The sequence below is a fragment of the Erythrolamprus reginae genome, chromosome 7, assembly GCF_031021105.1.
Source record: "Erythrolamprus reginae isolate rEryReg1 chromosome 7, rEryReg1.hap1, whole genome shotgun sequence".
In the NCBI taxonomy this organism is placed as follows: Eukaryota; Metazoa; Chordata; class Lepidosauria; order Squamata; family Dipsadidae; genus Erythrolamprus; species Erythrolamprus reginae.
The window spans coordinates 85598882-85625581 of record NC_091956.1 but is presented as its reverse complement, the minus strand read 5'-3'; the positions used below and the strand labels follow the sequence as shown (position 1 = coordinate 85625581).

The 26700-nt window shown below is 42.3% G+C and overlaps 1 protein-coding gene across 1 annotated transcript in view; it reads left to right on the top strand.

The window, feature by feature from the left end:
* The window catches only part of AFF1 (ALF transcription elongation factor 1), a 158537-nt gene that overhangs the window by 8103 nt on the left and 123734 nt on the right, over positions 1–26700 (top strand). Inside the window, 1 exon segment of the mRNA XM_070758051.1 lies at positions 3782–3832. Coding sequence (XP_070614152.1) covers positions 3810–3832 — 23 coding nt within the window. The 5' untranslated portion in view covers positions 3782–3809.

Sequence of the window (26700 nt, the reverse complement as noted above, 5' to 3'; positions counted from 1 at the left end):
AACAGCAGTTCATTTAGTGATGATTTAGTCAAAGTTACAGCAGCACTGAAAAAAAGCGACTTATGACTGTTTTCACAGTTATGACCTTTGCAACCTCCCCATGGTCATGTGATCAAAATCCAGATGCTTGGCGACTGGTTTATACCTAGGACCGTTGCTGGGTCCCAATGTCACCTTTTGGGACCTTCTGACAAGCCAAGTCAATGAGGAAGCCAGATTCCCTTAACTGGGTTACTAACTGATCAACCACAGTGATTCATTTCACAACAGTGGCAAGAAAAGTCATAAATTGAGGCATCGTTACTCAAAAGGTTTAGCCCAAAATATCAATTCACAAAATAAAGTGATTTTCAAGAGATTTTATTTTTTCCTGGCCAAAAATCACATTGGATTTTATTTGAGTCACCAATCTTGAATCAAAAAAATGAATGAATGGATGGATGGAGAAAAGCCAGAACAGTATTTAATATTTAATGCATTAACACAAATTGTTTTAATAAAGTCAGTATTGATTGTGCAGGATTGTTATAGAAACATGGAAGACCTCATGGTCCATCTAGTCTGCCCTTATACTATTTCCTATATTTTATCTTAGAATGGATCTATGTTTATCCCAGGCAGGTTTACATTCAGTTCCTGTGGATTTACCAACCACGTCTGCTGGAAGTTTGTTCCAAGGATCTACTACTCTTTCAAATAATATTTTCTCATGTTGCTTTTGATCTTTCCCCCAACTAACTTCAGATTGTGTCCCCTTGTTCTTGTGTTCACTTTCCTATTAAAAACACTTCCCTCATGGACCTTATTTAACCCTTTAATATATTTAAATGTTTTGATCATGTCCCCCCTTTTCCTTCTGTCCTCCAGACTCTACAGATTGAGTTCATGAAGTCTTTCCTGATACGTTTTATGCTTAAGACCTTCCGCCATTCTTGTAGCCCGTCTTTGGACCCGTTCAATTTTGTCAATATCTTTTTGTAGGTGAGGTCTCCAGAACTGAACACAGTATTATTCCAAATGGGGTCTCACCAGCGCTCTATACAGAGGGATCACAATCTCCCTCTTCCTGCTTTTTAAAAATTTAGTTATAGTGGATTTGAAACTTTCGAAGGTCCCTCTCAACCAACAGGGCCCCAAAACACAGCCTTATAGTTAAATTGCATGTTTTCAACATAGCCCACCTTAAAATAGCCAGGATTGTGGCTTCTTTTCAGAGTTTGCTTCAGGCTGCATTTCAAGTGAAAACTGCCTAAGTCGAAATGTTTTCCTTTCCAACACAAGCGGTGGGAAGAAAAACGTGGAACAGGATTTTTCATGGACCTTTATGGCTGGAGAGACATTTCGCCTAGTTTTGTTTTTCCTGCTTTTCTTGTTCCAAAAACTGGAACTGCACAGACTCCATCGCAACACAGCAATTGTGCTTGGCGTGATTTTTACTCAGCACAATTTCCTGAGCCTGACAACCTGCGCGTGGTTTGGTAAAGCCATCCCTTGCTAGCTGGTACATGTTAGCATCCTGTGAAACCTGGCTGATTGGCAACCCAGAAGAGATAAAGACAGAGACAACTGGTCGGCAGCTTTGCCCAGACAGAAGGTGAAATCCTGCCCACCTCTGTGGTTAAAGAAAACATGGCTCCACATCCGAGATCAGCTGCTTTATTTCTTAATTAAAAAGAACTTCAAAAGCTTTCACCTTAGACCAGTGATGGCGAACCTATGGCACCACGGAGGCTTCTCCCTGCCTTTTCCGGCCCTGTTTCCTCCCAGGAGATTCCTATAGAGTCCCCACGGAGGCTTCTCCCTGCCTTTTCCGGCCCTGTTTCCTCCCAGGAGATTCCTAGAGAGGCCCCACGGAGGCTTCTCCCCGCCTTTTCTGGCCCTGTATCCTCCCAGGAGTTTCCTAGAGAGGCCCCACGGAGGCTTCTCCCCGCCTTTTCCGGCCCTGTTTCCTCCCAGGAGATTCCTAGAGAGGCCCCACGGAGGCTTCTCCCCGCCTTTTCCGGCCCTGTTTCCTCCCAGGAGATTCCTAGAGAGGCCCCACGGAGGCTTCTCCCTGCATTTTCTGGCCTTGTTTCCTCCCAGGAGATTCCTAGAGAGGCCCCACAGAGGCTTCTCCCACCTTTTCTGGCCCTGTTTCCTCCCAGGAGATTCCTATAGAGGCCCCACGGAGGCTTCTCCCCGCCTTTTCTGGCCCTGTATCCTCCCAGGAGTTTCCTATAGAGGCCCCACGGAGGCTTCTCCCCGCCTTTTCTGGCCCTGTTTCCTCCCAGGAGATTCCTAGAGAGGCCCCACGGAGGCTTCTCCCTGCATTTTCTGGCCTTGTTTCCTCCCAGGAGATTCCTAGAGAGGCCCCACAGAGGCTTCTCCCACCTTTTCCGGCCCTGTTTCCTCCCAGGAGATTCCTAGAGAGGCTCCACGGAGGCTTCTCCCTGCCTTTTCCGGTTACAGATTTGGAGGCTCGGGTTTGTAAGTGGAAAATGGTTCTTGAGAAGAGGCAAAAAAAATCTTGAATTCTTATCTAGAAAAGTTTGTAAATAGAGGTGTTCTTAGGTGGAGGTGCCACTGTACTTTGTAAGTATTTTGAGCAACAGTAAAACCTTCTAGACTTGAAGGCTGCTGGGGAAAATAACGCTGGGTTTCAGAAAACCGATTGAAAAAGACCTATTCTTGCCGTGGTTTGCAGTGGAAGAAGCCTCGGGCATTTTCGCATTCTTCAAATGCTGAAGATGGCTGTGAGATAGTAAATGGCACGCATGCTGGAGGATGGACGGAAAAAATCCATTTGTGATGCTGGGAATGGAACGGCATGCCTGGTATTCCCGCTGTTTCTTTTGCCAATATTTACTTAAATTCTTCCTCTGCGTTCGATTTCCTTCTGATATTTTTAATCAACCTGTAAATAATTTTTGCATTTATAGCATTCACCTGAAAGACAGTTTGGAATTTTTTTTTTCCTTTTTAATAAAAGTTTATTTTATTGAAGTTACAGAATAATGCAATAGTATATACAATAATTATATCATAATACACAAATTAAGCAAGTATAATGAAACAAAAAAACCTAAACAAACACTCAAAAAAGAAAGAAAGGAAAACATATTAAAGAGTTTAAAGAGAAAAATATCTATTTCTCTCATGGAAAGCCTAATTTCTTCAACTACCGAGCCAAACGTAATTTTCAAAGTCAGCTGGGTTTTTCAGCAAGTGGTTCCCTATTCTTATATTATTATTATTATTATTATTATTATTATTATTATTATTATTATTATTATTATTATAGAAACATTATTATTATTATTATTATTATTATTATTATTATTATTATTAATTAGATTTGTATGCCGCCCCTCTCCGAAGACTCGGGGCGGCTCACAACAGTAATAAAAAACAGTATAATAATGAACCCTCCCTCCCTCAGGTATTTATTTGGAAGGAAACACATTCTTTTTGTGGAGTAAATATTGATCCAAATGAGCTTTACTATCCATGGCGAGTTGAGCGTTTCGTCTTGCACTACGTAGGGGTATCAAGCTATTTGAGCTAAATTAAATGTCATTGTCATTGTAAAGGACACGGCTTTTCAGATTATTAAACGCCTCCTTTGAAGCTTTCCTCAAAAATCTTGTATGAAATTTGAAAAAAGAAATAATGAGAGTTGGGCAGGTGTGAGAGAGAGAGATGGAGATGACATTGTAATTGAAAAGCAATATATAAATAGGATGGTCTTCTGCAGAAAAACACAGCATCAGTTGGTGGCTGATATTTATTTTTTCTTTCCAAGATGATCTGATTTGACCAGGATTTTCGAGATGAACACCAGCAAGAAAAACAGGTAAGATTTTAATTTAAGGATCTACTTGCCTCTTACTTCTTTCTCCCTCTGTGTTTTTAAACTTTCTCCTCCTTTTTTTAACAGTCCCATCATACTCATTCATGTGTAGGTCTTCTTTTGGAAACCGTTTGTTTGTTTTTTTCTGGAGAAAGGCAGGAACAAAAGATTACATGTTAACATCGGTACTTGGAACTCTTTACAGCTTGGTGGGGAATTGTCGGAGGGAACTGTTAGCAACTTCTTGAAGATCTGTGTATATTTGTGTGCCTGCTTTACCTCCTGCAACTGCTGGAGAGAGGTTGCTGTTCTCATGAAGATTTGGTGGATGCTCTTTTTTTAAAAAATAATTTTTTAAAATTTTGAATACAAATAATACAAACATAATAGTACATATAAATACATATATATATGCATATAAATACCAATACAAAAAAAGAAAGAAAAAGAAATACAAATATTACAATGCACTGGGAGGAAGTGATTCCAGAGGGCCGGGGCCGCCACAGAGAAGGCTCTTCCCCTGGGTCCTGCCAGATGACACTGTTTTGTCGACGGGACCTGGAGAAGGTCAACTCTGTGGGACCTAATCGGTCACTGGGATTTGTACGGCAGAAGGCGGTCCCGAAGGTATTCTGGTCCGATGCCATGAAGGGCTTTCTAGGTCATAACCAACACTTTGGCCCTGACCCTCTGGAATCAACTCCCCCTGGAGGTCAGGATTGCCCCCACCCTCCTTGCCTTTCGCAAACTTCTAAAAACCCACCTTTGTCGCCAGGCATGGAGAAATTGATTCTCCTCGGCCGCTCCGTTTTATGTATGGTTTGTTTGGGCTGTATGAGTTGTTTTTAATCAAGGGTTTTTAACTGTTTTGTTTTTAATCATTGGATTTGTATTTTATATTCCTGTTGTGAGCCGCTTATATCCTGCCTTTAAACATCACACATTTTACTTATTCAGTATTCCCATCACAACTCCTCTCAACAGATGGTGTGATAGTGATTGATGTCAAAGTGGTCTTATGCCTGACTTTGGGCAAAGTGTACCGTGTAATATTTATTGATGATAAATAGCATCATCTTGATTAGTGAAGCTGTCCATTTATAGCAGTAGTTCTTAACCCTTCTAATGCTGCGACCTCTTAATACGGTTCCTCATATTGTGGGTGGCCCCCAACCATAGGTCTAGCACCAATTCTCCCAACAGAGCTTTAAGCTATGATTGGTCGGATTTTAAAAATATGTTCCAAGGTGCCAGAATAGAAGCTTTAGTCCTAACACCATGGGGAATTTGTCTTTTCCCAGGGTCCTAGGCGACCCCTGTGGAACGGCCATTTGACCCCTAAGGGGTCCTGCCCCCCAGGTTGAGAACCACTGATTTATAGGGCTCACTAGGATAGCAAATTTTCAGAGGGTTCTGACAAGATGAAAGTGTGTAAGAGAACTCTTGACTCCTGGATACAAATGAATCTCCATAGTAGATGTTGAAGGATGTGCTGTACTTTTCCTCTAATTTTTCCCCCCGTCCTGTGCTGCTGTTTCTGAAGCTATGAATTTTAGCTGAGGAACTGGGTTATTTCAGGATGTTACTCCAGCGGGGAGCCCTTCCTCAAGAGGAGTTCCCTTCACTTGCAAAATAAAATGAAAGGGGCCCTTGTTTGCCTGTTTATAGAACTGGGATTCACAGTAGGCGCCTGACTCTTTCACCTTCCACTGTAGAGAACCGTCTTTGGGATGCAAATGGTGGTTAAGGCTGTCCTCTTAATTCACGAGTCTTCATTGGTCTTGGCTGAAGTTTGCATGGGTCTTTTATTAGATGCTTGTCCAATTTGCCTGTGCTTCTGTCTGTGTTAAGGCTGCCTATTGCAAACGCCTTCTAAAGAACTGTGGTTGTTAATAGGATTTCTGGTTTAGGTTGATGGGAAGCAGAATTGGAAGGGACCTTGGGGGTCTTCTAAGTCCACTGCACAAGCAGAAGACACTATACTTGTGGTGGCACGTGGAGCCATTATTATTATTATTATTATTATTATTATTATTATTATTATTATTATTATTAATTAGATTTGTATGCCGCCCCTCTCCGGAGACTCAGAGCGGCTCACTACAACAAAATACAGTACAAATCTAATGATTAAAAAACAGTTTAAAACTCATTAATATAAACAACAATCATACATAGTGGGAACAATTAGCCAGTGGAACCACTTGCATTTAGAAGATGTGGTTACTCCATCACTTTGAAGAAGAGGCTCAGTGGAGAGCCATTTGCCTGAAATGATATGGGGCAGGGGTAGGCAAAGTTGGCTCTTCTATGACTTGTGGACTTCAACTCCCAGAATTCCTGTGCTACCATGATTGGCTCAGGAATTCTGGGAGTTGAAGTCCACATGTCATAGAAGAGCCAACTTTGCCTACCTCTGCCCCATATCATTTCAGGCAAATGGCTCTCCACTGAGCCTCTTCTTAAAAGTGATGGAGTAACCACATCTTCTAAATGCAAGTGGTTCCACTGGCTAATCGTTCTCACTATTTGGACATTTCTCCTTAGTCCTAGGTTGCTTCTCTCCTTGATTAATTTCTATCCATTGTTTCTCATCTTGCCTTCTGCTGCTTTGGGAAATAAGTTGACGCCCTCTTCTTTGTGGCAGCCCCTCAAATATTGGAACATGGCTATCATCACCCCTAGTCCTTCTTGGGGAACCTTTTTTTCCTCGGGTGCCAAAAGAGCATGTGCGTGAGCTATCGCGCATGCTTGAGTGCCCACACTCATAAGTCAATGTCTGGGGAGGGCAGAAACTGCCTCCCCCACCCCCAGGAGGCCCTCTGGAGGCCAGAAACAGCCTGTTTCTCAACTTCTGCTGGGCCCAGTAAGCTCGTGTTTCGCCCTCCCTAGGCTCCAAAGGCTTCCCTGGATCCTGGGGAGGGTAAAAACGCCCTCCCCCATACTCCCGGAGGCTCTCTGAAGCCAACAACGCCTTCCCAGAGCCTTTGTGCAAGTCAAAAATCAGCTGGAACTGTGCTAGGGCAAGGGCTTGTGTGCCAGCAGATATGGCTCCGCGTGCCACCTGTGGCACCCATGCCATAGATTCGCCATGAATGAGCTAGACATGCCCAATTCCTGAAACAGTTTCTGTGTTTTAGCTTCCAGTCCTGTCATTATTTTATTGGTCTTTCCAGAATCACAATACCTTTAATGTTGTGGTGACCAAAACTGGATGCAGTATTCAAAGTGTGGTCTTACTAGTGGTACTAATAATGTACGTGTGTTGCTTCTGATTTAGAAATAGCTCAGCTTTTATATTTTTGCCTTGCCCATCTGTGACTTTTGGAAGTTTTGAGTTTTTAAAAGTGCACTGGAGCATTTCTTCTTTCTTTTCCTTGGGCTTTAAATGGGTGTGCGTGTGAGAGAGAGTGTGAGGAAGAAGGAGAGGCTTGCTTTAGTTTCTTTTTTTTTAATCTTCGTTTTGCACTGTTTACTCTGTTGCAGGCTTTTGATTATCTACTTGTCCTTGTGTTACTTGTTCTCCTAACCTGATGGTTCCTTTTTTCCCCAGATAAAAGCAAACATGCTGGTAAGCGCACAATTCTACCTTGAAGGCTTCATTTCGCTGCTGCATGTACATGCAATTTGAGGTTCTTCCCATCAGGCTTGTTCTGAAATCTAAAATATTTTTGCAACAGGCGGCCCATCCTGCCCTTTTCCTGCTAAGCATTTGTTCTGCACCCTATATTCTGGACTCTGCAGAATCAATATTCAAAATTTACCTTAATGCAAAATAATAATAATAATAATAATAACAACAACAACAACAACAACAATCCTGTTTGAAATAAATTCTTGTTGGAAAAAATAACTGAGAACCAAAATTTATACAAACCGAAAAAAATCTTTCAATTTCCTTTCCAACACAAAATCAGTAAAGAAAAAATAATTTAAATTCCAGAGGTGAATATAGGAATCCATATGATTTTTACACAGCTAAGTCCGTTTTTAAAATCTTATTGGGAAAAAACCTTCTTAAAACTTGCTTAGAATTTTTAGTGCATTGAAACAATGGTTTGAGCTGTAATATAAGCTTCACCTGTCTAAAACCACCTGTCCATATTAGAAACATAGAAACATAGAAGATTGACGGCAGAAAAAGACCTCATGGTCCATTTAGTCTGCCCTTATACTATTTTTTGTATTTTATCTTAGGATGGATCTATGTTTATCCCAGGCATGTTTAAATTCAGTGACTGTGGATTTATCAACTCCATCTGCTGGAAGTTCGTTCCAAGCATCTACTACTCTTTCATAATATTTTCTCATGTTGCTTTTGATCTTTCTCCCAACTACCTTGTTCTTTTGTTCACTTTCCTATTAAAAACACTTCCCTCCTAAACCACTGGAAATAATACATGCTCTACTTTGAATAGCTTTATTCAACATTATTCAGTGAATGATATAAAGTAAACAAAGAGAAATTTAGGAATGGAGGAAAAAACTGTTTTTCTCATGTTGTATAATCAAATTTAATAAGTTTAAATTTCATTAGTAGTGTTATAAAGCATGCATACAATTGATTGTATTATTTTGATACAGTGGTATTTTAGCCATTTTTAAGAGATTGCCTACGGGATAAAATAATGAATTCCATCGGTTTGTCTTTTCTCTAACGTTCTCAAAATAACACAGAACCTTCTCCTTTTTTAGTCTTTTTGGATGAAATACAGGGATCAGCCTTCACACGAGGGGCTTGCCCAGTTATCACTGTGATGCACTGAATCCTCAATTAACTGCTATAATAATAATAATAATAATAATAATAATAATAATAATAATAATTATTATTATTATTATTATTATTATTATTATTATTTATTAGATTTGTATGCCGCCCCTCTCCGAAGACTGGGAGAGGCTCACAACAGCAATACACAATGCAAGCGTAACACCTGGAAGCTAAAAAGCTAAAACTGTCCCCCCAGAGCCTCCAGTTGAGCCGAAAGCACATGCAAATCTGAGCTGAGCTATAGTAACCGCTGGTGTGCCAGCAGATATGGCTCTATGTGCCACCTGTGGCTCCCATGCCATAGGTTCGCCATCACTGGCCTCTTCTATTCCTGTGTGTGGTGCAAACAGCTTCTCCCCCCTTGGCCGTTGCCCACCACTCCAGCTCTTCTCTTCCTCCAGCTAGAAAATCCCCTGAGGTTTTTGCTAAGGGGACCCCCCCCCTCAAGAATTGCGCGTCCCATCGAGCATCATTGCAAGGTAGTCGGTGTTTGTGTGTGTGTGTGTGTATTGGCGTGTCTCCTTCCTCTCCACTCTCCTCCTTTCTCCTTGCCCGAGGCGGTCCCGCGCTTTTCCCTCAGCGATAGGCCGGGCTCGTCCTCCCCCCTTTTTAGCCAATCCTCCGTCCCGTGGCCGCCTTTTGACAGCGCGTTACATGTCCATTTAAGGAGGCGGGTTGTACCAAGACAACTCGTGGGGGGGAGGGACTGAAGAGAAAAGAGTCTCTGTGTGTATGTGGGGGGAGGGAAGACTCGAGTGGAGGTGGCGCCGCCGTGAGCTTGGCGAGCTGAGGGGACCCTCCCGCCACCCATTTAAATGAGGCGTTTTTAGATGTTTTTTAAATATTAGAGTTGTTACATTGTCACATAGTTGTTATCATTGTTGTGAGCCACCCCGAGGCTGCGGAGAGGGGCGGCATACAAATCTAATAAATAATAACAATAACAACAACTATAACTATTATTATTACCATTATTATTAATTTATTATTATTATTATTATTATTATTATTATTATTATTATTATTATTATTATTATTATTATTATTATTACTATTATTATTATTACTATTGTTGTTGTTGTTGTTGTTATTCCCAAGCTGGGCGGGCGCGCGCCTTGGCCCTGTCCTGGCCCGCGCCTTTACCTCAGAAATGTCTGCCGGGCCGGGCCGGGTTTTACCTGCGCGAGGGGCAGACGGAGGCGGAGGTGAGGGAGCCCAAGCGGCCTCCCCGCGCCCCGCCGCCGCCCTGCCCTCTTTCCCTCCTCCCCTGCCATACGTGCAGCCGGGCTGGAGGAGGCCCCGGCGGAGGGAGGGCCGCCCGGATGTCGATCAAAATTAGCGCAGGGCTGAGCTAAAGCAAGGTGGGCGGCCGGGCCGCGGTCGGGGAGGGGAGGTCGGGGTGGGGGGGAGCGAGCCGCCGAGGGCGAAGAGCGAGAGAGGGAGAGAGAGAGAGAGAGAGAGAGAGAGAGAGGCGGCCGCGCTCGGGTCTTTTTTCCCCCCCATCCCGCGGTCGGCAAATGGCCGGGAAGTTTTGGGAAGGGAAGGCAAGGAGTCCTCTGATGGCCAGGAGACGCCCGGCTTGCTGAAGCTTCACCATGGCTGCCCAGTCAAGGTAGGGATTCCAAAAAACACACCACACAACCCCCCCCTCACCCCCCAAATCGGGACCCCCGGTTTACACCCTGGCGGATCTTGCCGGCACTAGATGTGGAGGGTGACACCGGTCGTGGGAATGAATCGGGCCCATTCGGGGGGAGGGCAGCCGCGATCCCAGCGTTGGTCCTTTCGGGGGGGGGGGAGAAGTTTGCAAAAAGTTTGCGATCGGCGTTATTCAACGAGGGGGGGGGATCAGTGCTCCAAAAAAAGAAGAAATTTTGATTTTTCTTTCTCCTCCCTCGCCCCCCCCCCGACAATAAAAAACGCGTTAACGATTTAAAACAAAATAACAAAACAACCGCAGCAGTTTTGCAAACTCGGGTCTCGATCGCAGCTGATCCGTTCCAGCAACTCTTCCCGCCCTGTTTCTCTCAAACACCCCAATCCCTTCATCTGCACCGGGATGATTGATTGATTGATTGATTGATTGATTGATTGATCGATCGATCATCGGATTTATAAGCCGCCGCCCCCTCTCCGAGGACTGGGGCCGGCTTACACCATAGAAAGAACCGGGCACATCAGATTCTCACGAATTAAAGTGAATAATGTAAATAATTACAATTGGGGTGGGGGGGGTAGGATGTCATGAACTGCTAGCTTAATGAATGCTGTGTTTTGCCTTTGGGTTTTTATTTTTTTATTTATTTGTTTGTTTTGTCAAGTACATATTGGAGGTATGTAAAGATATAATAATATTTATATGCATGATACTAGTAAAAAGAAAAATAAGAGAAAAACATTAGGGCGTTTCCATTTTATGTATAGTTTGAGATGTATGACTATTTTTTATATTAAGGGTTTTAAATTGTTTTTAATCATTGGATTTGTACTGTTTTGTTGTGGTGAGCAGCTCCGAGTCTTTGGAGAGGGGCGGCATACAAATCTAATAAATAATAATAATATTCATATACACTAGTAAAAAAATACTAGTATAATACTAGTATAGTATGATACTATATAACATAATATATAATATGTGATATAATATATAATATAATAATATATTATATTATACTATATAATATAATATAATATTATAATACTAGTATAATACTATACTGTACTAGTAAAAAAATTGTGCATTTGTATGTGTGTTTCCAGGGTTTGGGGTTTTTTTTTCTGGATCAGCTCTTAAAATGGTAGCTTTTTATGTGTATTGTGTTTTGGACGGTTTCTGGGTGAGCTGTGAATCTGCTGAGTCGGCAAAAGCTTTTTGAGACTCTTAAAAGGGGGGAGAGAGGAGTTAAAACTGAGCAATCCCCTCTGTTTACTGTCAAAGGAGCTGAATGGAAGATGAACTTTTTGGAAAAGCTTTCCTCTTCATTAGCCTGGCTTACTCCTGGGAGGGGGCGGCTTTTTAAATTATTATTAAATCATTTCCTCCTTTCCAGGGGAAAAAAGAAAAGAAATTGGCCAGCTGCTAAAGAGTTTTCAGCTGATTTTTAAAGGAGTATGGATTCAAAGACCTGAAATGTATTTTATTCAAGATAGTTCCTTCCCCCCTCCCATACACACAAACACCTCCGATTAATTGCAGTAGAGGTTTCCACTGTTCCTTCCCTGCTGGACAACTCAAATTGTGTAATAAGATGGTGGTAGGGAGGGAGGTATGTTAAGGAAAAAGTAGTTCCCCCTGTTTGGAATTGGTAAATCTGTGGATATTTTCTGTTCTTGGGAGGTGGAGAAAAAATAATTGTTCCTAATTTAATTTAATTATTAAATGTATAAGCCGCTCAACTCCTTTTGGACTCTGGGCTGCATACAGCAGTGTTTCCCAACCTTGGCCACTTGAAGATATGTGGACTTCAGCTCCCAGAATTCCCCAGCCAGCGAATGCTGGCTGGGGAATTCTGGGAGTTGAAGTCCCGATATCTTCAAGTGGCCAAGGTTGGGAAACACTGGCATACAGCAAATAAAACCAGGTGTTGGAAACTGGAAGTTCAACTTTAAATTGGGTGTTGGGAAGATTTTTTGGATTTGTGGCTGGTTTGTCCTCAGCTGAAGGTTTTCGTATTGGAAGTACAAATTGTTGGCTGCCTTCCATAATCTTCCAGAGCATTCTGAAGCTTATGTAAATTGCCAGCCTCAACGTTTGCCTTTAAAGTACCTAATGGCCTACTTCGGTGGTTGGGGATGCAAAAGAACAGAAAAGTTCTACCTTTGTCGGTATGTCGGTACCTTTTAACTCTGAGCTTAGTTGCATTTTGTGTAAGATGAAACAGGAGTCACAGATTATGTTGTCTGGGGAGGTGGGGGCATATCATGTGTATAATAGGAGAGAAGGAGAGCCCTACGCTGGATTTTAACTCTTTACGATGCATTTAAAAACTGTTTTGATGCCGTTACTGCAGTCAGAATTTCAATAGCACAATTATGGAAGAAAGAATATATCCTGTCTGAAAACTTAATCACTGAAAATTTTTTTAGATGTGCTGAAATGGACATAATGACAAATGACATTAAAGGAGTAAGAAATAAAGAAACTAAAGAGATATGGGGAAAATGGTATAGATGGATCCGCAATAAAAAAAACCCAAACTGACAATATAAAGTATAGGTGAATATGCAAAAGACTTGGAAATATTATCATGCTGTTCTATAATGATTGTATTTGATTTGCTTATGACATAACGAAAGGAGTTGTAACGATGATGTGTTATTAGGAACGTATTAGATATGTAAGGAAAATGATATGACTTTTGTTGTTTTTAATAATAAAAGTTTAATTTTTTTTTTTAAAAAACCCCTGTTTTGATGCTAGAACAAGCCATTGAAGGCATTAATGCCGAGATCTACATTGAAAGAGTCACCTTTCCAAATGTTGAGAGAGAGAGAGAGAGAGAGAGAGAGAGAGAGAGAGAGAGAGACTCGATTCCTTAATAATGGTTATAGTTTAGGGGCAGGGATCAGGAGCCAAGTTGTCTGTTTTATTGGAGAGCCATTAAGGTAATCTGAACTAGATTCTAGTAGCAACAACAAATAGAAGAATAAGAAGTGCTCCATCATTGTTATTCACCTTGCTTTGTGGCAACACTTTTATTTATTTTGAGGGATATATTGTAGCATTACACATTGGGCTGCCTAGATTTTCTCACCCGTACTTGATTTATTTATTGATTGATTTTGCCCATTACACAATGAGGGTTTTAGTGGGTATACACATAGTTAAATACATAATGAAGGTTATAGAGGATATACTGTACTCCTAGAAAGATATATCTAAGAAAGAAGAGAAGAAATAGGAATAAAATATATCAATAAAAGAATAGAAGAAATACAGTGGAACCCCGACATAAGAGCTGCTCTACTTAAGAGCAACTCGAGATAAGAGCTGGGAGGGGAGAGATATTTTTGTTCTACTTACAAGCCCAAATTCGAGATACAAGCGCCAAGGAGCTGTCTCCTGAAGCCAAACGCTAACTTCCTCGTTCGGCTTCAGGAGACAGCTGCGAAGCGGCGCGCGTGTTTTAAAAGGTTGCAGCCGGCCTGGGGGGCTCGGGGGGGGGGGGTGCTTGCAGCTTTCTTTCTTGCTCTTTTTCTTTCTCTCTTTTACCTTCCCTTCTATTTCTTCTTTTCTTTCTCCTTCCCACCTTCTTCCCTCCCTCCCTCCCTTCACTCATTCCTCTCTTACTCTCCCCTTTCATAAGTTTCCTTGCTTCCTTCCTCTGTTCCTGTCCCTTCCCCCTTTCTTTCTTGCTTTCTTTCTTTCTTTCTCTTTTTCTTTCTCTCTTTTACCTTCCCTTCCTCTATTTCTTCTTTTCTTTCTCCTTCCCACCTTCTTCCCTCCCTCCCTTCACTCATTCCTCTCTTACTCTCCCCTTTCATAAGTTTCCTTGCTTCCTTCCTCTGTTCCTGTCCCTTCCCCCTTTCTTTCTTTCTTTCTTGCTTTCTTTCTTTCTTGCTCTTTTTCTTTCTCTCTTTTACCTTCCATTCCTCTATTTCTTCTTTTCTTTCTCCTTCCCACCTTCTTCCCTCCCTCCCTTCACTCATTCCTCTCTTACTCTCCCCTTTCATAAGTTTCCTTGCTTCCTTCCTCTGTTCCTGTCCCTTCCCCCTTTCTTTCTTTCTTTCTTTCTTTCTTTCTTTCTTTCTTTCTTTCTTTCTTTCTTTCTTTCTTTCTTGCTTGCTTGCTTGCTTGCTTGCTTGCTTGCTCTTTTTCTTTCTCTCTTTTACCTTCCCTTCCTCTATTTCTTCTTTTCTTTCTCCTTCCCACCTTCTTCCCTCCCTCCCTCCCTTCACTCATTCCTCTCTTACTCTCCCCTTTCATAAGTTTCCTTGCTTCCTTCCTCTGTTCCTGTCCCTTCCCTCTTTCCTTCCTTCCTTCCCACCCTCCGTCCATTCATTCACCCATTCCTCTCTTGATCGCTTAAAGCCGGTCCCTGGTGCAAAAAGGGTTGGGGACCTCTGTCCTACAGGATTGGGTGGCAGAGAAGTTGAACATATGTAAATTTAAAAGTTTAAGAAAGTTTACAAGTTAAGTGAAAGAAACTTCATTATTCATTTATATGTACATGTACATTTCTTCATTAAAAACATGTCTTTCTGCATAATTTAGACTAACTTTGTGAGTTTTTTGAGGGCTGGAACCAATTAAAATTATTTACATTAATTCCTATGGGGAAAAGTCGTTCGAGATAAGAGCTGCTCGACTTAAGAGCCCAGGTCCGGAACGAATTAAACTCGTATCTTGAGGTACCACTGTATAGGAAAAAAAGAATGGTATAGGAGATATAGGAGAGCAATAGGACAGGGGACAGAAGAGGACTGATTGTTGAGAATCAGTTAAGCAACAGTATAAACTAGCATAATAGTTGATGGAAAGGTGGGCTTAATGCATGGTTTCCATTTTAGGTCAATATGTTGGATTGATTCTTGTGAACAAGGTTTTTGTTTGTTTCTTACATAGAGTTACAATGTCTAAATTACTTGGATTGTTTGAAGTTTCCTGAGGAATTGCTGAATTCGTGGGGCCACATTCCTGTAATACTGAAAGCCTTGATTTGCTTAACCATGGTTTACTGAATAATCCATAGTGAGCTAGGTTCCGCAGTAGGTTAATCCAGGAGTAGGCAAACTTGGCTCTTCTATGACATGTGGACTTCAACTCCCAGAATTCCTGAGCTAGCATGATTGGATCAGGAACTCTGAGAGTTGAAGTCCACAAGTCATAGAAGAGCCAACTTCTGGATTAATCTATAAAACATAGTTTACCATATTGGGTTGACATGTTAAATCACAAACCAGTGGAACCAAACATAACGATTTTGCATTTTGTCAGTTGATATCACCTTTGGGTAGTTAGAGTATGTATGAAATGTTCACTCTTAGGCTGCATTTTTGTGTATCTGCACTTGGGGAGTAAATCCTTCCAAGCCAAAGTGGGATATTCTTTGTCAAGTGGACCAGGTGTCCCCTTGACTGTTTTTTGCAGCCTTATTTGAAAATAAACCATCATAAAAACAACATGCATGATAGGAAAAAAACTGTGCTCTTTCTAATGAAATAAAAATGAAGATGATTGAAGGTGAGAAAACAGGGCTCTATTTCATCACCTTCAATCATCTTCGTTAGAAAGAGCAAGTTTTTTCCTATCATACATGATGTTTTTGTGATGGTTTCTTTTCAAATAAGGCTTCAATTTCACCTGATCCACTTGACAAAGAATGACCCACATAGATTAAGTAGCAAATTATTTGTGCTTCTGTTGGAAAAGAGTCCGTGCTTATTTTCATAATTCTGTATGGCTTCTGCAAGCTGGATTGGAAATGCAGCTATAAAGAATTCCCTCCCAGCACGGGTCTTAAAATCCTTGCATGTTTTCGTTGTACACAACATACGGTACAGTACTAAATCTCCAAAATGTTCTTTGCACGCTAATTGCAGTGTGCCATTCAAGAATGTTTATGGTAATGCTCCTCACGTGTCTTATCAGCTTTCTTCTACTTCTTCCTTCTGCAGTATTGAGTAATGTTAATACTGGAGAGATTGAAGGTAAGGATTGGTGCTTAAATATAAAAGTTGTGCCATCAGGTTTAAATTGAGAGAAAGATCCGTTTGGGGAAAACAAGTTCTGCCTCATGTATCCCAGCGGCCAGTTAGGTCCCACAGAGTCGGCCTTCTTCAGGTCCCGTTGGCCAGACAATGTCGATTGGTGGGAAGAGCCCCGGCCCTCTGGAACGAACTCCCTCCAGAGATATGTACCACCCCCTCCCTCCTGTCTTTCGTAAAGCTCTTAAGACCTACCTCTGCCGGTGGGCATGGGGGCCTTGAGTGGTGAGATTGCCTCTGGCCGATGCCATGTATGATTGAACTGGATGAATGCACATGATTGTATATGGGGGTTTTAATGCTTTTTTAGTAATTTGTATAATTTTTTATAATCATTTAGATTTCTTTACATGTTGTTCCATTTATAATGTTGTACGCCGCCCCGTGTCGTCTCGAGAAGGGCAGCATAGAAATCTAATAAACAAACTAACAAATAAATATGTGAGTAAGTAGACTTTGCTTAATATTAGTTCCAGCAGAAGGATCAAATCACCCCCTCAGGACATTGGAGTTACTGCCTTTTGTTTGTTTGTTTATTTGGTGGCTTACAACATGTTCCCAATAGCACTTTTTAACAGAGCCATCATATTGCCCCCACAATCCGGGTCCTCATTTTACCCACCTTGGAAGGATGGAAGGCTGAGTCAACCTTGAGCCAGTGGTGAGATTTGAACCGCTGACCTGCCGATCTAGCAGTCAGCTTTAGTGGCCTGCAGTACTGCACTCTACCTGCTGCGCCACCTCAGCTCATTATTAGACTTCTATACCGCCCATCTTGCTTACAGGTGACTCGTTACCTCCCCAATCCCCAAACCATCTTTCTGATTATGATTCTAGAATGGAAACTGGACACTCTATCTCAAATACAATGCCCAAGATTAATAGCGGGTGCTACATGACATCTACAGCACTGTTCCCCCTAAGGTGCACAGGTGAGTGCTGGCGCATCCAACAAAAGCCTGCCACGCAGCGTTTTTGAACGCTGTGCAGGAACCGGGCACCAATTCTTCTGAAGTCCACAAGTCTTAAAGTTGCCAAGTTTAGGGACCTCTGTTCTACAGAACTGTCCCTTTCAGTAACAAGCAGGCAAGTTAGCGTTCATTTGCTTTCAAGCAAATTGTAGGTGCAGGAATGAGTCAGGAGCCTGACTGCAGGAAAATTCTAATACCAGCTTGTTTGATCAAATTGTTTGTCTCTCTGTTTTGTTTTCCTTTGGGACAGAAAGCAGTTTCTACCTATTTGGGCTGACCCACTGCCTCCCAAGTTCCCTGCACTGTGCAAACTCTGCCTTGCCCTCCTTGGGAAAGCTCAGAATGAAATGTAAATCTTGATATTTAAAGTGACCCTGGTGAAAAGGGGTGCCTATCTCTTTCTAATGGCCTGAGATTTATTTTCCAACGCAAAATGTCATCCTTCACATTTCTAATCTTTTTCTTCCTCCTCCTCCTTTTATTGTGGCAATAGTTTCGTGCCTGAAAATAAAATTTGGAAACATCAGTCAATTGCCTTGTCTCTTAGGGCATTCTCAAAAAAAGGAACCCATTAAAGGTTGTGCAGATAAAAACCTCTGCACTTTTGAATCTTGAAAATAAACCACAGCTTATGTGCAGGGCATAATTACTTGAGAGCAAAACTCATTGCAGGCTGAGGCTAGAATTGCCATTATAGGATGCACAGTTTTCAGGAACTCTTATCATAAGGCTTATGTTGGGCGTAGCTGTACTAAAAATGTATAGAGTTGCATCTAATGTAGTCATATTTTCTTTGCAAACCTTTTAATTAACCTACCATTAAATTTCCAGAGCAATAGCAATAGCATTCTGACTTCTATACCGCTGCACAGCGCTAATGACCTATAAAGCACTACATGGCATCGGACCAGAGTATCTACGGGACCGCCTTCTGCCGCACGAATCTCAGCGGCCTATTAGGTCCCACAGAGTCGGCCTTCTCCGGGTCCCGCCGACAAAACAATACCGTCTGGCAGGACCCAGGGGAAGAGCCTTCTCTGTGGCGGTCCCGGTCCTCTGGAATCAACTCCCCCCCAGAGATTCAAACTGTCCCTACCCTCCTCGCCTTCCGTAAAATGTTGAAGACTCACCTTTGCCACCAGGCGTGGGGGATTAATCTGCCCCCCTCCTTTTTTCTCTGACCTTTATTATGTTTATGTTCAGTTGGACTGATTGTGTATGATTGTGTAGCAGATATGTTTTTTATAACAATGTATTTTTAAATTAGTTTTTCAATGTTTTTAACATTAGATTTGTATTTATATTGTATTGCTGTTATGTTGTGAGCCGCCCCGAGTCTTCGGAGAGGGACAGCATACAAATCAAATAAATAATAATTATTATTATTTCATTTACAGCCCTCTCTAAGCAGTTTACAAAGTCAGTCTGTTGCCCCCACAACAATCTGGGTCCTTATTTTGGCCACCTTGGAAGGATGGAAGGCCGAGTCAATCTTCAGCCGGTGGGAATCAAACGGCCAAACTGCTGGCAGTCAGCAGAAGTAGCCTGCAGTACTGCTTTCTAACCACTATGCCACCGTGGCAGCCAACTTGAAAGCATGCAAATTATTTTAGACCCTCTTTTTTTGCAAGGAAAATTGGGCCCAGCTAGATAATTCTTCCCCAGGGGCTGTAGGTTCTGCCTACATAAAAGTAGTTTTTCCAAAATTTCCTCTTCTGCCTTCAGCAGCTATAGCGTAGTGAATAATCTGCGTTTTAACCTGTCCTTGAGAGGAAAGTTTATGATATGGAAACTGGTGTCAGACCAGTCTGTACTTATAGATAATGGAGCCCAATCATGATTTTTAGAATTGGATTAATAGTGCTGCACTTTGGAACTCGAGTTTGTCTCCAGTTTATTCTCGATCTTGTTTCTTGGCACACGACTCCTCATGCCAAGTGTACAAAAAAAAGAGGGGACCCTGTAACTCAAGTAACTCAAATAAAGCTGCTGGGTTTAATTATGCTGGATCGAGTTGCAGCCTCGGCTGATGGGCGACGAGGATGCTTTGTTGAACAAACCAGCATTTTATTTGGAGCCCTCTGAGGATCTCACCCATAAAGGCAACGCCTAGGAATTAGTTGCTGTTGATTGATTTCTTAAACAGGAGCAAATCATAACATGAAATAGTCCTTCATTCATTATTCATTCCTTTCGCCTTACTGTATCGATTGATTTCTAAATGTTTCTAGGCCCCCTCAAAGGGCAAGGATTCTCCCAGGATAGCTCACAAGAAATAAAATGATCGGTTGCTCCAAGAATCTGTGACAAGGTCACTGACCTCTGCTGCGTGCATGTTCCTCTTTCTCAAGTTGCCATCAACATCCTAGCTTGGCTTATCTGATAGGGAGCCATTTTGGATGCGAGTTTCATCCCATTGTCCTGGATTTTCCTCTTGCAGGGCAGCTGTGTAAATGCTGCTGCTTATGATTTATACCAACGTTTCCTCAACGGTGGCTGTTTGAAGACGTGTGGACTTCAACTCCCAGGATTCCCCAGCCAGCAAGAGGAATTCTGGGAGTTGTAGTCCACACATCACCCAAGTTGATCTTTACAGTCAGGCTGGTTGAGAATGAAGAAAGATGGGATGTAGTCATGCTGGGAATAAATCAGTTCTGTTTTATGGTACATGGTACCTCTACCTAAGAACGCCTCTGGTGCGCCAGTTGCGGCCTTATTTGGACTGCTCACAGTCACTCATGCTCACAGTCACTCATGCCCTCATCACCTCGAGGCTCGACTACTGTAACGCTCTCTACATGGGACTACCTTTGAAAAGTGTTCGGAAACTTCAGATCGTGCAGAATGCAGCTGCGAGAGCAATTATGGGCTTCTCTAAGTATGCCTATATTACTCCAACACTCTGCAGTCTGCATTGGTTGCCGATCAGTTTCCGGTCACAATTCAAAGTGTTGGTTATGACCTATAAAGCCCTTCATGGCACCGGACCAGAATATCTTCGGGACCGCCTCCTGCTGCACGAATCCCAGCGACCGGTTAGGTCCCACAGAGTCGGCCTTCTTCGGGTCCCGTCGACTAAACAATGTCGTCTGGCGGGACCCAGGGGAAAAGCCTTCTCTGTGGGGGCCCCGACCCTCTGGAACCAGCTCCCCCCTGAGATTAGGATTGCCCCCACCCTCCCTGCCTTTCGTAAACTCCTTAAGACCCACCTCTGCCGTCAGGCATGGGGGAACTAAAACACCTCCCCCTTGCCCATGTTGTTTTGTTGATTGATTGACTGTGTGCCTGTTTTTTATATATATATTGGGATTGTTTTATGAAATTACTAATTTTAAATTGTAATTAGATTGGTGGGCATTGGATTTTTATTATGTACTGTTTTTTATTATTGTTGTGAGCCGCCCCGAGTTTGCGGAGAGGGGCGGCATATAAATCCAATAAATCTAATCTAATCTCATCTCTATTTACGAAATTTTCTAGAAAAGAACCGGGTGTTCAAGATTTTTTTGTCTCTTCTCAAAGACCATTTTTCACTTACAAATCCGAGCCTCCGAAACTGTAAACGGAAAAGGCAGGGAGGAGGCTCCATGGGGCCTGTCTAGGAATCTCCTGGGAGGAAACAGGGCTGGAAAATGCGGGGAGAAGCCTCCGTGGGGCCTCTAGGAATCTCCTGGGAGGAAACAGGATCAGAAAAGGTGGGGAGAAGTCTCCATGGAGCCTGTCTAGGAATCTCCTGGGAGGAAATAGGGCCGGGAAAGGCGGGGAGAAGCCTCTATGGGGCCTGTCTAGGAATCTCCTGGGAGGAAACAGGGCCTCCACCCTCCCTGTGGTTTCCCCAATCGCATGCATTAATCTGTTCCATGACCAGGTTCTTAAGTAGAAAAGTTTGTAAGAAGAAGCAATTTTCCCCTTAGGAATCAATGTAAAAGCAAATAATGTGTGCGATTGGGGAAACCACAGGGAGGGTGGATTCCTAAAGAGGCCCCACGGAGGCTTCTTCCTGCCTTTTCCAATTACAATTTCGGAAGCTCGGGTTTGTAAGTGGAAAATGGTTCTTGAGAAAAGGCAAAAAAATCTTGAACACCCAGTTCTTATCTAGAAAAGTTCGTAGGTAGAGGCGTTCTTAGGTAGAGGTACCACTGTGCAGTACTTGGTTATTGATATCTAATTCCTTCTCATCACTTTCTGATATTATGGTGACTTGAATAGGCTTCTAAAGGTAGAATCGCAAAATAGTATCCAGGTTTTCACATTAACTCACAGCAAGTTTTAGTTTGTATTTTTGATGGGGCTGATACTCAAACCCACTTCTCTTATTTTGTATCCAAAAAAAAAAAGGGACCTCTAATGACAGGGAGTTAAAATCTTCCAGAAAACTGTGGCTCTTAGATCATAGCATCTCGGTACCAGAACAAGGGTGAAAGCGCACCAAAGGTTCTTAAAAATAGGATATTTTAGCATTTGTTGCATTAAATAAAAGTATATCAAGGCAATCGGTAGATAGTGATGAACTATATATTTCATTAAATATGTGCCTCTTTTTTTAAAATGGATTTCTACTGTAATTCTTGCACTGAAAAAAAAAACACCAAACCCTGCCATAGAATTTAACTGGATTTGCAAGCTAGCATAGGTTGCGAGTTGCATTGATTTTATAACATAAATAGATTAAGTAAATTTCCAGCCCTAATAATCAGATATTTCTGTGCCGGGCCCTTATCTCTTAAGTTTATGCTAGGTATTGCAAAACATTTGCCAACCTGCATTTTGTGACCTTTGTAAGCCACCTGTAATCAAATTAGCGTACTTCCTAAGATCCAGTTTGTTTCCTCTCTTGGAAAAAAATATCAAACATTGGAATTCTCTTGCCCACTTCAATACAAGGTTATTCAAAAAGAATAAACCGATTTCATAACACATTCCTTCAGTTCTCAAGCATTGTCACATAATGAATTAGTGACCATTTGAAAGAGGAGCTATACAAGTGTTTGAATTGCTGCCACAGGGACGATGTAGTGGTGTCATTCTTCCGGCAACGTTCCGTTGTTTCTCTACCCTTGGAATGGCGAGTCTTCAGGAAAAGGCGTTCTGCGTTCTTGAGTGTGCAAAAATAAATTTGGTTGCCAAGGTGCAGCGTGCTTTTTTAAGGCAACTAACCATGTGCAATTTTTTTCTTGTGGAGATATGTTCCACCTCTACTGACTAACCTCGATGACCTTAAACATCGAATAACAACAGCAATCAACTCAGTGGATCTTGATATGCTGATAGGCGCCTGGGAGGAATTCTCTTATTGTATTGATGTTGCCCATGCTGCAGGTGCTGGCCACATTGAACACTTGTAAGACAAGAAATAAAAGTTGATTGTGAGTAGAATACAGTGGTACCTCTACCTACAAATGCCTCTACTTACGAACTTTTCTAGATAAGAACTGGCTGTTCAAGATTTTTTTGCCTCTTCTCAAGAACCATTTTCCACTTATAAACCCGAGCCTCCGAAACTGTAACCGTAAAAGGCAGGGAGAAGCCTCCATGGGGCCTCTCTAGGAATCTCCTTGGAGGAAACAGGGCCGGAAAAGGCGTGGAGAAGCCTCCGTAGGGCCTTTCTAGGAATCTCCTGGGAAGAAACAGGGCTGGAAAAGGCAGGGAGAAACCTCCGTGGGGCCTCTCTAGGAATCTCCTGGGAGGAAACAGGGCCTCCACCCTCCCTGTGGTTTCCCCAATCGCATGCATTATTTGCTTTTACATTGATTCCTATGGGAAAAATGGCTTCTTCTTACAAACTTTTCTACTTAAGAACCTGGTCACAGAACGAATTAAGTTCATAAGTAGAGGTCCCACTGTACTGTACTTGTGACTTGGCTGGAGTTTTCTATTGCTTTTCCTTAACAAAATATTGCATCATGAAATCGCTTCATTCTTTTTGAATGCCCTTCCTTCCTCCCTTCCTCCCTCCCTCCCTCCCTCCCTCCCTCCCTCCCTCCCTTCCTTCCTTCCTTCTTTCAACCTGCCAATTCTTCATGACTCTGTGGACCATAGATTTAGACTAACTTTACTGTTGCTTTGAATGTACACTAATTGGCATACACTATGACACGGAGAAACAATGCAGTTTAGTTGGCTGTAAACATGTACATGGCGAGAAAAACGAATCTTGCAAGTTTACCAGATGGATGGCATAGGGAACAAAGCTATTAACAGGATCTGGAAGTCCTGCTAGAAGTACTTTGAAATTTCCCGTCAGAGGGGAGCAACAGAAACAGACTGTGAAGTGGGTGGGTGGGGTCTCTAACAATGCTTTGACCTTTAAGCCTAATGTTCATTGCGGTGATAACAATGCCCAACTATCTCACCCTCTGCCGTCCCCTTCTCCTTTTTCCTTCCAACTTTCCCAATATCAGGTTCATTTCCAATGAATCCTCTCTTCTCCTTTGTTGGCCAAAGTCCTGTATTTTTTCAAAGCATAAGACGCACCCTTTCCCCTGTTAAAAGAGGGTTAAAACCTGAGTGTGTCTTATACACCAAATGTAGCCCTGGCCAGCCTCTCAAACTGAACTTTGCAAGGCTGGAAAAAACAGCCTCTCAAGTGGAGCTTTGCAAGGCTAATATACCATTCCAAGCTGTTTGCTAAGAATGCTAGCCTGATGGATGCTGGTAGGCAGATTTTTTTCCACCTATTTTCCTCCCCCAGCACTATGGTGTGACTTATACGCCGGTGTGTCTTATAGTCTGAAAATACAATGTTTGAGCTTCAATTTCAGGATCTCTCCTTCCAAAGAACAATCAGGATTTATTTGTTTTAGCCTTGACTGATTTCAATCTCCTTGCAGTCCAAGGGACTCCTCAACAGTCTTCTCCAGAATCACAATATGAAACCAGGCTTAAAGAATGCAAAATATAACTAAAAATGTTCTAAACCAGGAGAAACAAAGAAAGAAAGAAAGAAAGAAAGAAGGAAGGAAGGAAGAAAGGGAAAAGAGAAAGAAAGAAAGAAAGAGAAAAAGAGAAAGAGGTAGAAAGTGAAAGAAAGAGAAAGGAAAAGAGAAAGGAAAAGAGAAAGGAAAAGGAAAAGAAAGAAAGAGAAAGAAAGAAAAAGAGAGAGAGAAAAAAAGAGAGAAACAATTAACAACAGCAAAAATGACAATGCTTTACAGCTGTTACCCAGCTGGTATTCCACCATCCACTTCACCCCACTGTCTGCTACCATAGCAAACATGAAGCAGAACCAGGTACATTGTTCTGTCTGGGTCCCCCCAGACGCCAACACCAACCAAAAAGAGCATCCAGACACACTGGTAAAGAGCAAAGGCAGTTTATATACTGGAAAGCAAACACAGGTAACAAAAACTGTTCTTACAGACAGGAACACGATGCAGTTTCACAGAGGTTTCACGAAGGCCAGGCAATAAAACAGGATTCTTGCTGGCAAAAACAACTCTGGAGATAATAAAACCCACGCCTCCCCCAAGTCTTCCAGGCTTCTAGGCCACAAGCCAAGATCAGAGACACCAAGAATCGAAGCAAGGTCATAGGATTCCCAGTTGATAACTCTCCACGAGACTGTAAGGGCGGGCCTGCCTTTTCAACCCTGCTGAGGAGAACCACACCCAAACCCAGCTGTTGCCAATTCAGGGATGGAAATATCTTTCTAATTGGCCCCTTCTTTGAGCTGCACGTCTCTGCCTCATGTCTATTATAGCCTGTGCGTCTTCATCCAATGAATCCAGGCTACTAGCTGGGGAGAGGCCCCCCCCGGGGGTCTCAGGCTGCTCTCCCTCCTCCTCCTCCTGACGTTCCTCTCCCCCGTCTGCCTGGTCCTCCCCCTCCTGGTCACTGTCCTCCTCCTCTGGGCATGGATCTGGCAGAGCTCCAGCCGGTCTCTGAGGAGCCTCAGGCTGAATCACAACAGTACATTATTAGATGATTATTGATTAATGGTTATTAGAACTTTGGTGTGTAGCTGGCAATGACCTACAGATGGAATTGACTGCTGGTAAATGGTATCTTTAAATAATGCCCAAGGTTGCCTCCCGGAATTAACAATCCAAGGATTTGACTCAGTTGCAGGAGATCCATCGATCCATCCTTATGGAAAGAACAGATTTTGACAGGCTAAATTAAGCAAGATTTGTTACTCTTGAGCAGGGGCCGCCAACCTTGACAACTTTTAAGACTTGTGGATTTCAACTCCCAGAATTCCTCAGCCAGCAAAGGTCTGGCTGCTTTTGAGCACATATTGAGATATTTTTTAGTCTTTCCAAGGTATAAATCACTGGGAGAAGTGTTCCTCCATCCAAGTGTTAAGAATGCTGCCACAATTCCCTTTCCCAGTTAGCAAACTAGACTCCAGAGTGCCAACAATTCAGGTGCTAAATATTATATAAATTTCATAGGTGGAAAGATCAGTGATTTAAGTTCTGATCTTCAGAATAGATTTGAGGATTTTGTCATCTCCAGAAAGGTGTGACACGATTGCCTTCGAGCAGTGTTGTAAAAACAAAATATATTAATGCAGAGATAATTTTCTACCAGCTCTTTCTTGAGGTGATCATCTGTGTGGGATTGTTGCATTTTCTTTGAAGGAGGAGGGATTAAAAAAAATAGTGCAAAGGCAAACTCAAACAATGTTTGTCTTGCATAGAAGATACCATGCAATTTCCAGAAGATAAACTTCAAGAGCTGAACTCCCAAAGGAGTATTTATTAGGATGTAAGTACCACCAAATAACACTTCATTCTGTTTTTAGCTCTTTTTAAACAGGCGTGCAATTGTATTTTTTATCAACTTGCTTTTAAGAAAAAAAAAATATTACAAGATCAACCTTGGACAACTGCTTTGATCCCTGCGAGTCTCCCACTTGTTCACTTGTGGCATTCAAGATAGCAGTTCCCAAGCCGACAGTTTTAAGCTGGCTTGCTTTGTTTTGTGGTTTTCCTGTTTTAAAAACACAAGATAGCATTTCCCCCCTCCTCTTTTAATTAGTCAGATTTTCCGGTATCTTCATGGCTCCCTTGGGTTTATTTCTGGCCTTTTTCTGCCTGCTTCCAGGATCGAGAGGTTTCCCGAAGTTTGAAAAAGTAGTAGCCACCACATCGGCTGTATTTTCCTCCCAATTTCTCCTCCTCTTCTAATTCTGGAGATCGGGACAGATGTGAATCATCTGGTTTCTGGAAAACGTCTTTAACTGGAGATCACAACGTCATTTGCGGGAGGTGATCTTGTGAGTTAAAATTGGAAATTTTGGTTGGTCATCTTCTGTATATTCTTGATAAGGCCTCCACCCTCGCTTACTTAGGAATATGTGACTTTCTTCAGGGTTAAAAAAGAGACATCACATTTCCTGGTTGTTGTTTTGCTTTTTAAAAAAAAATAAAAGCAGGAGGCATTTTTCCACAGGAAAGAAATGCCATTCCCCC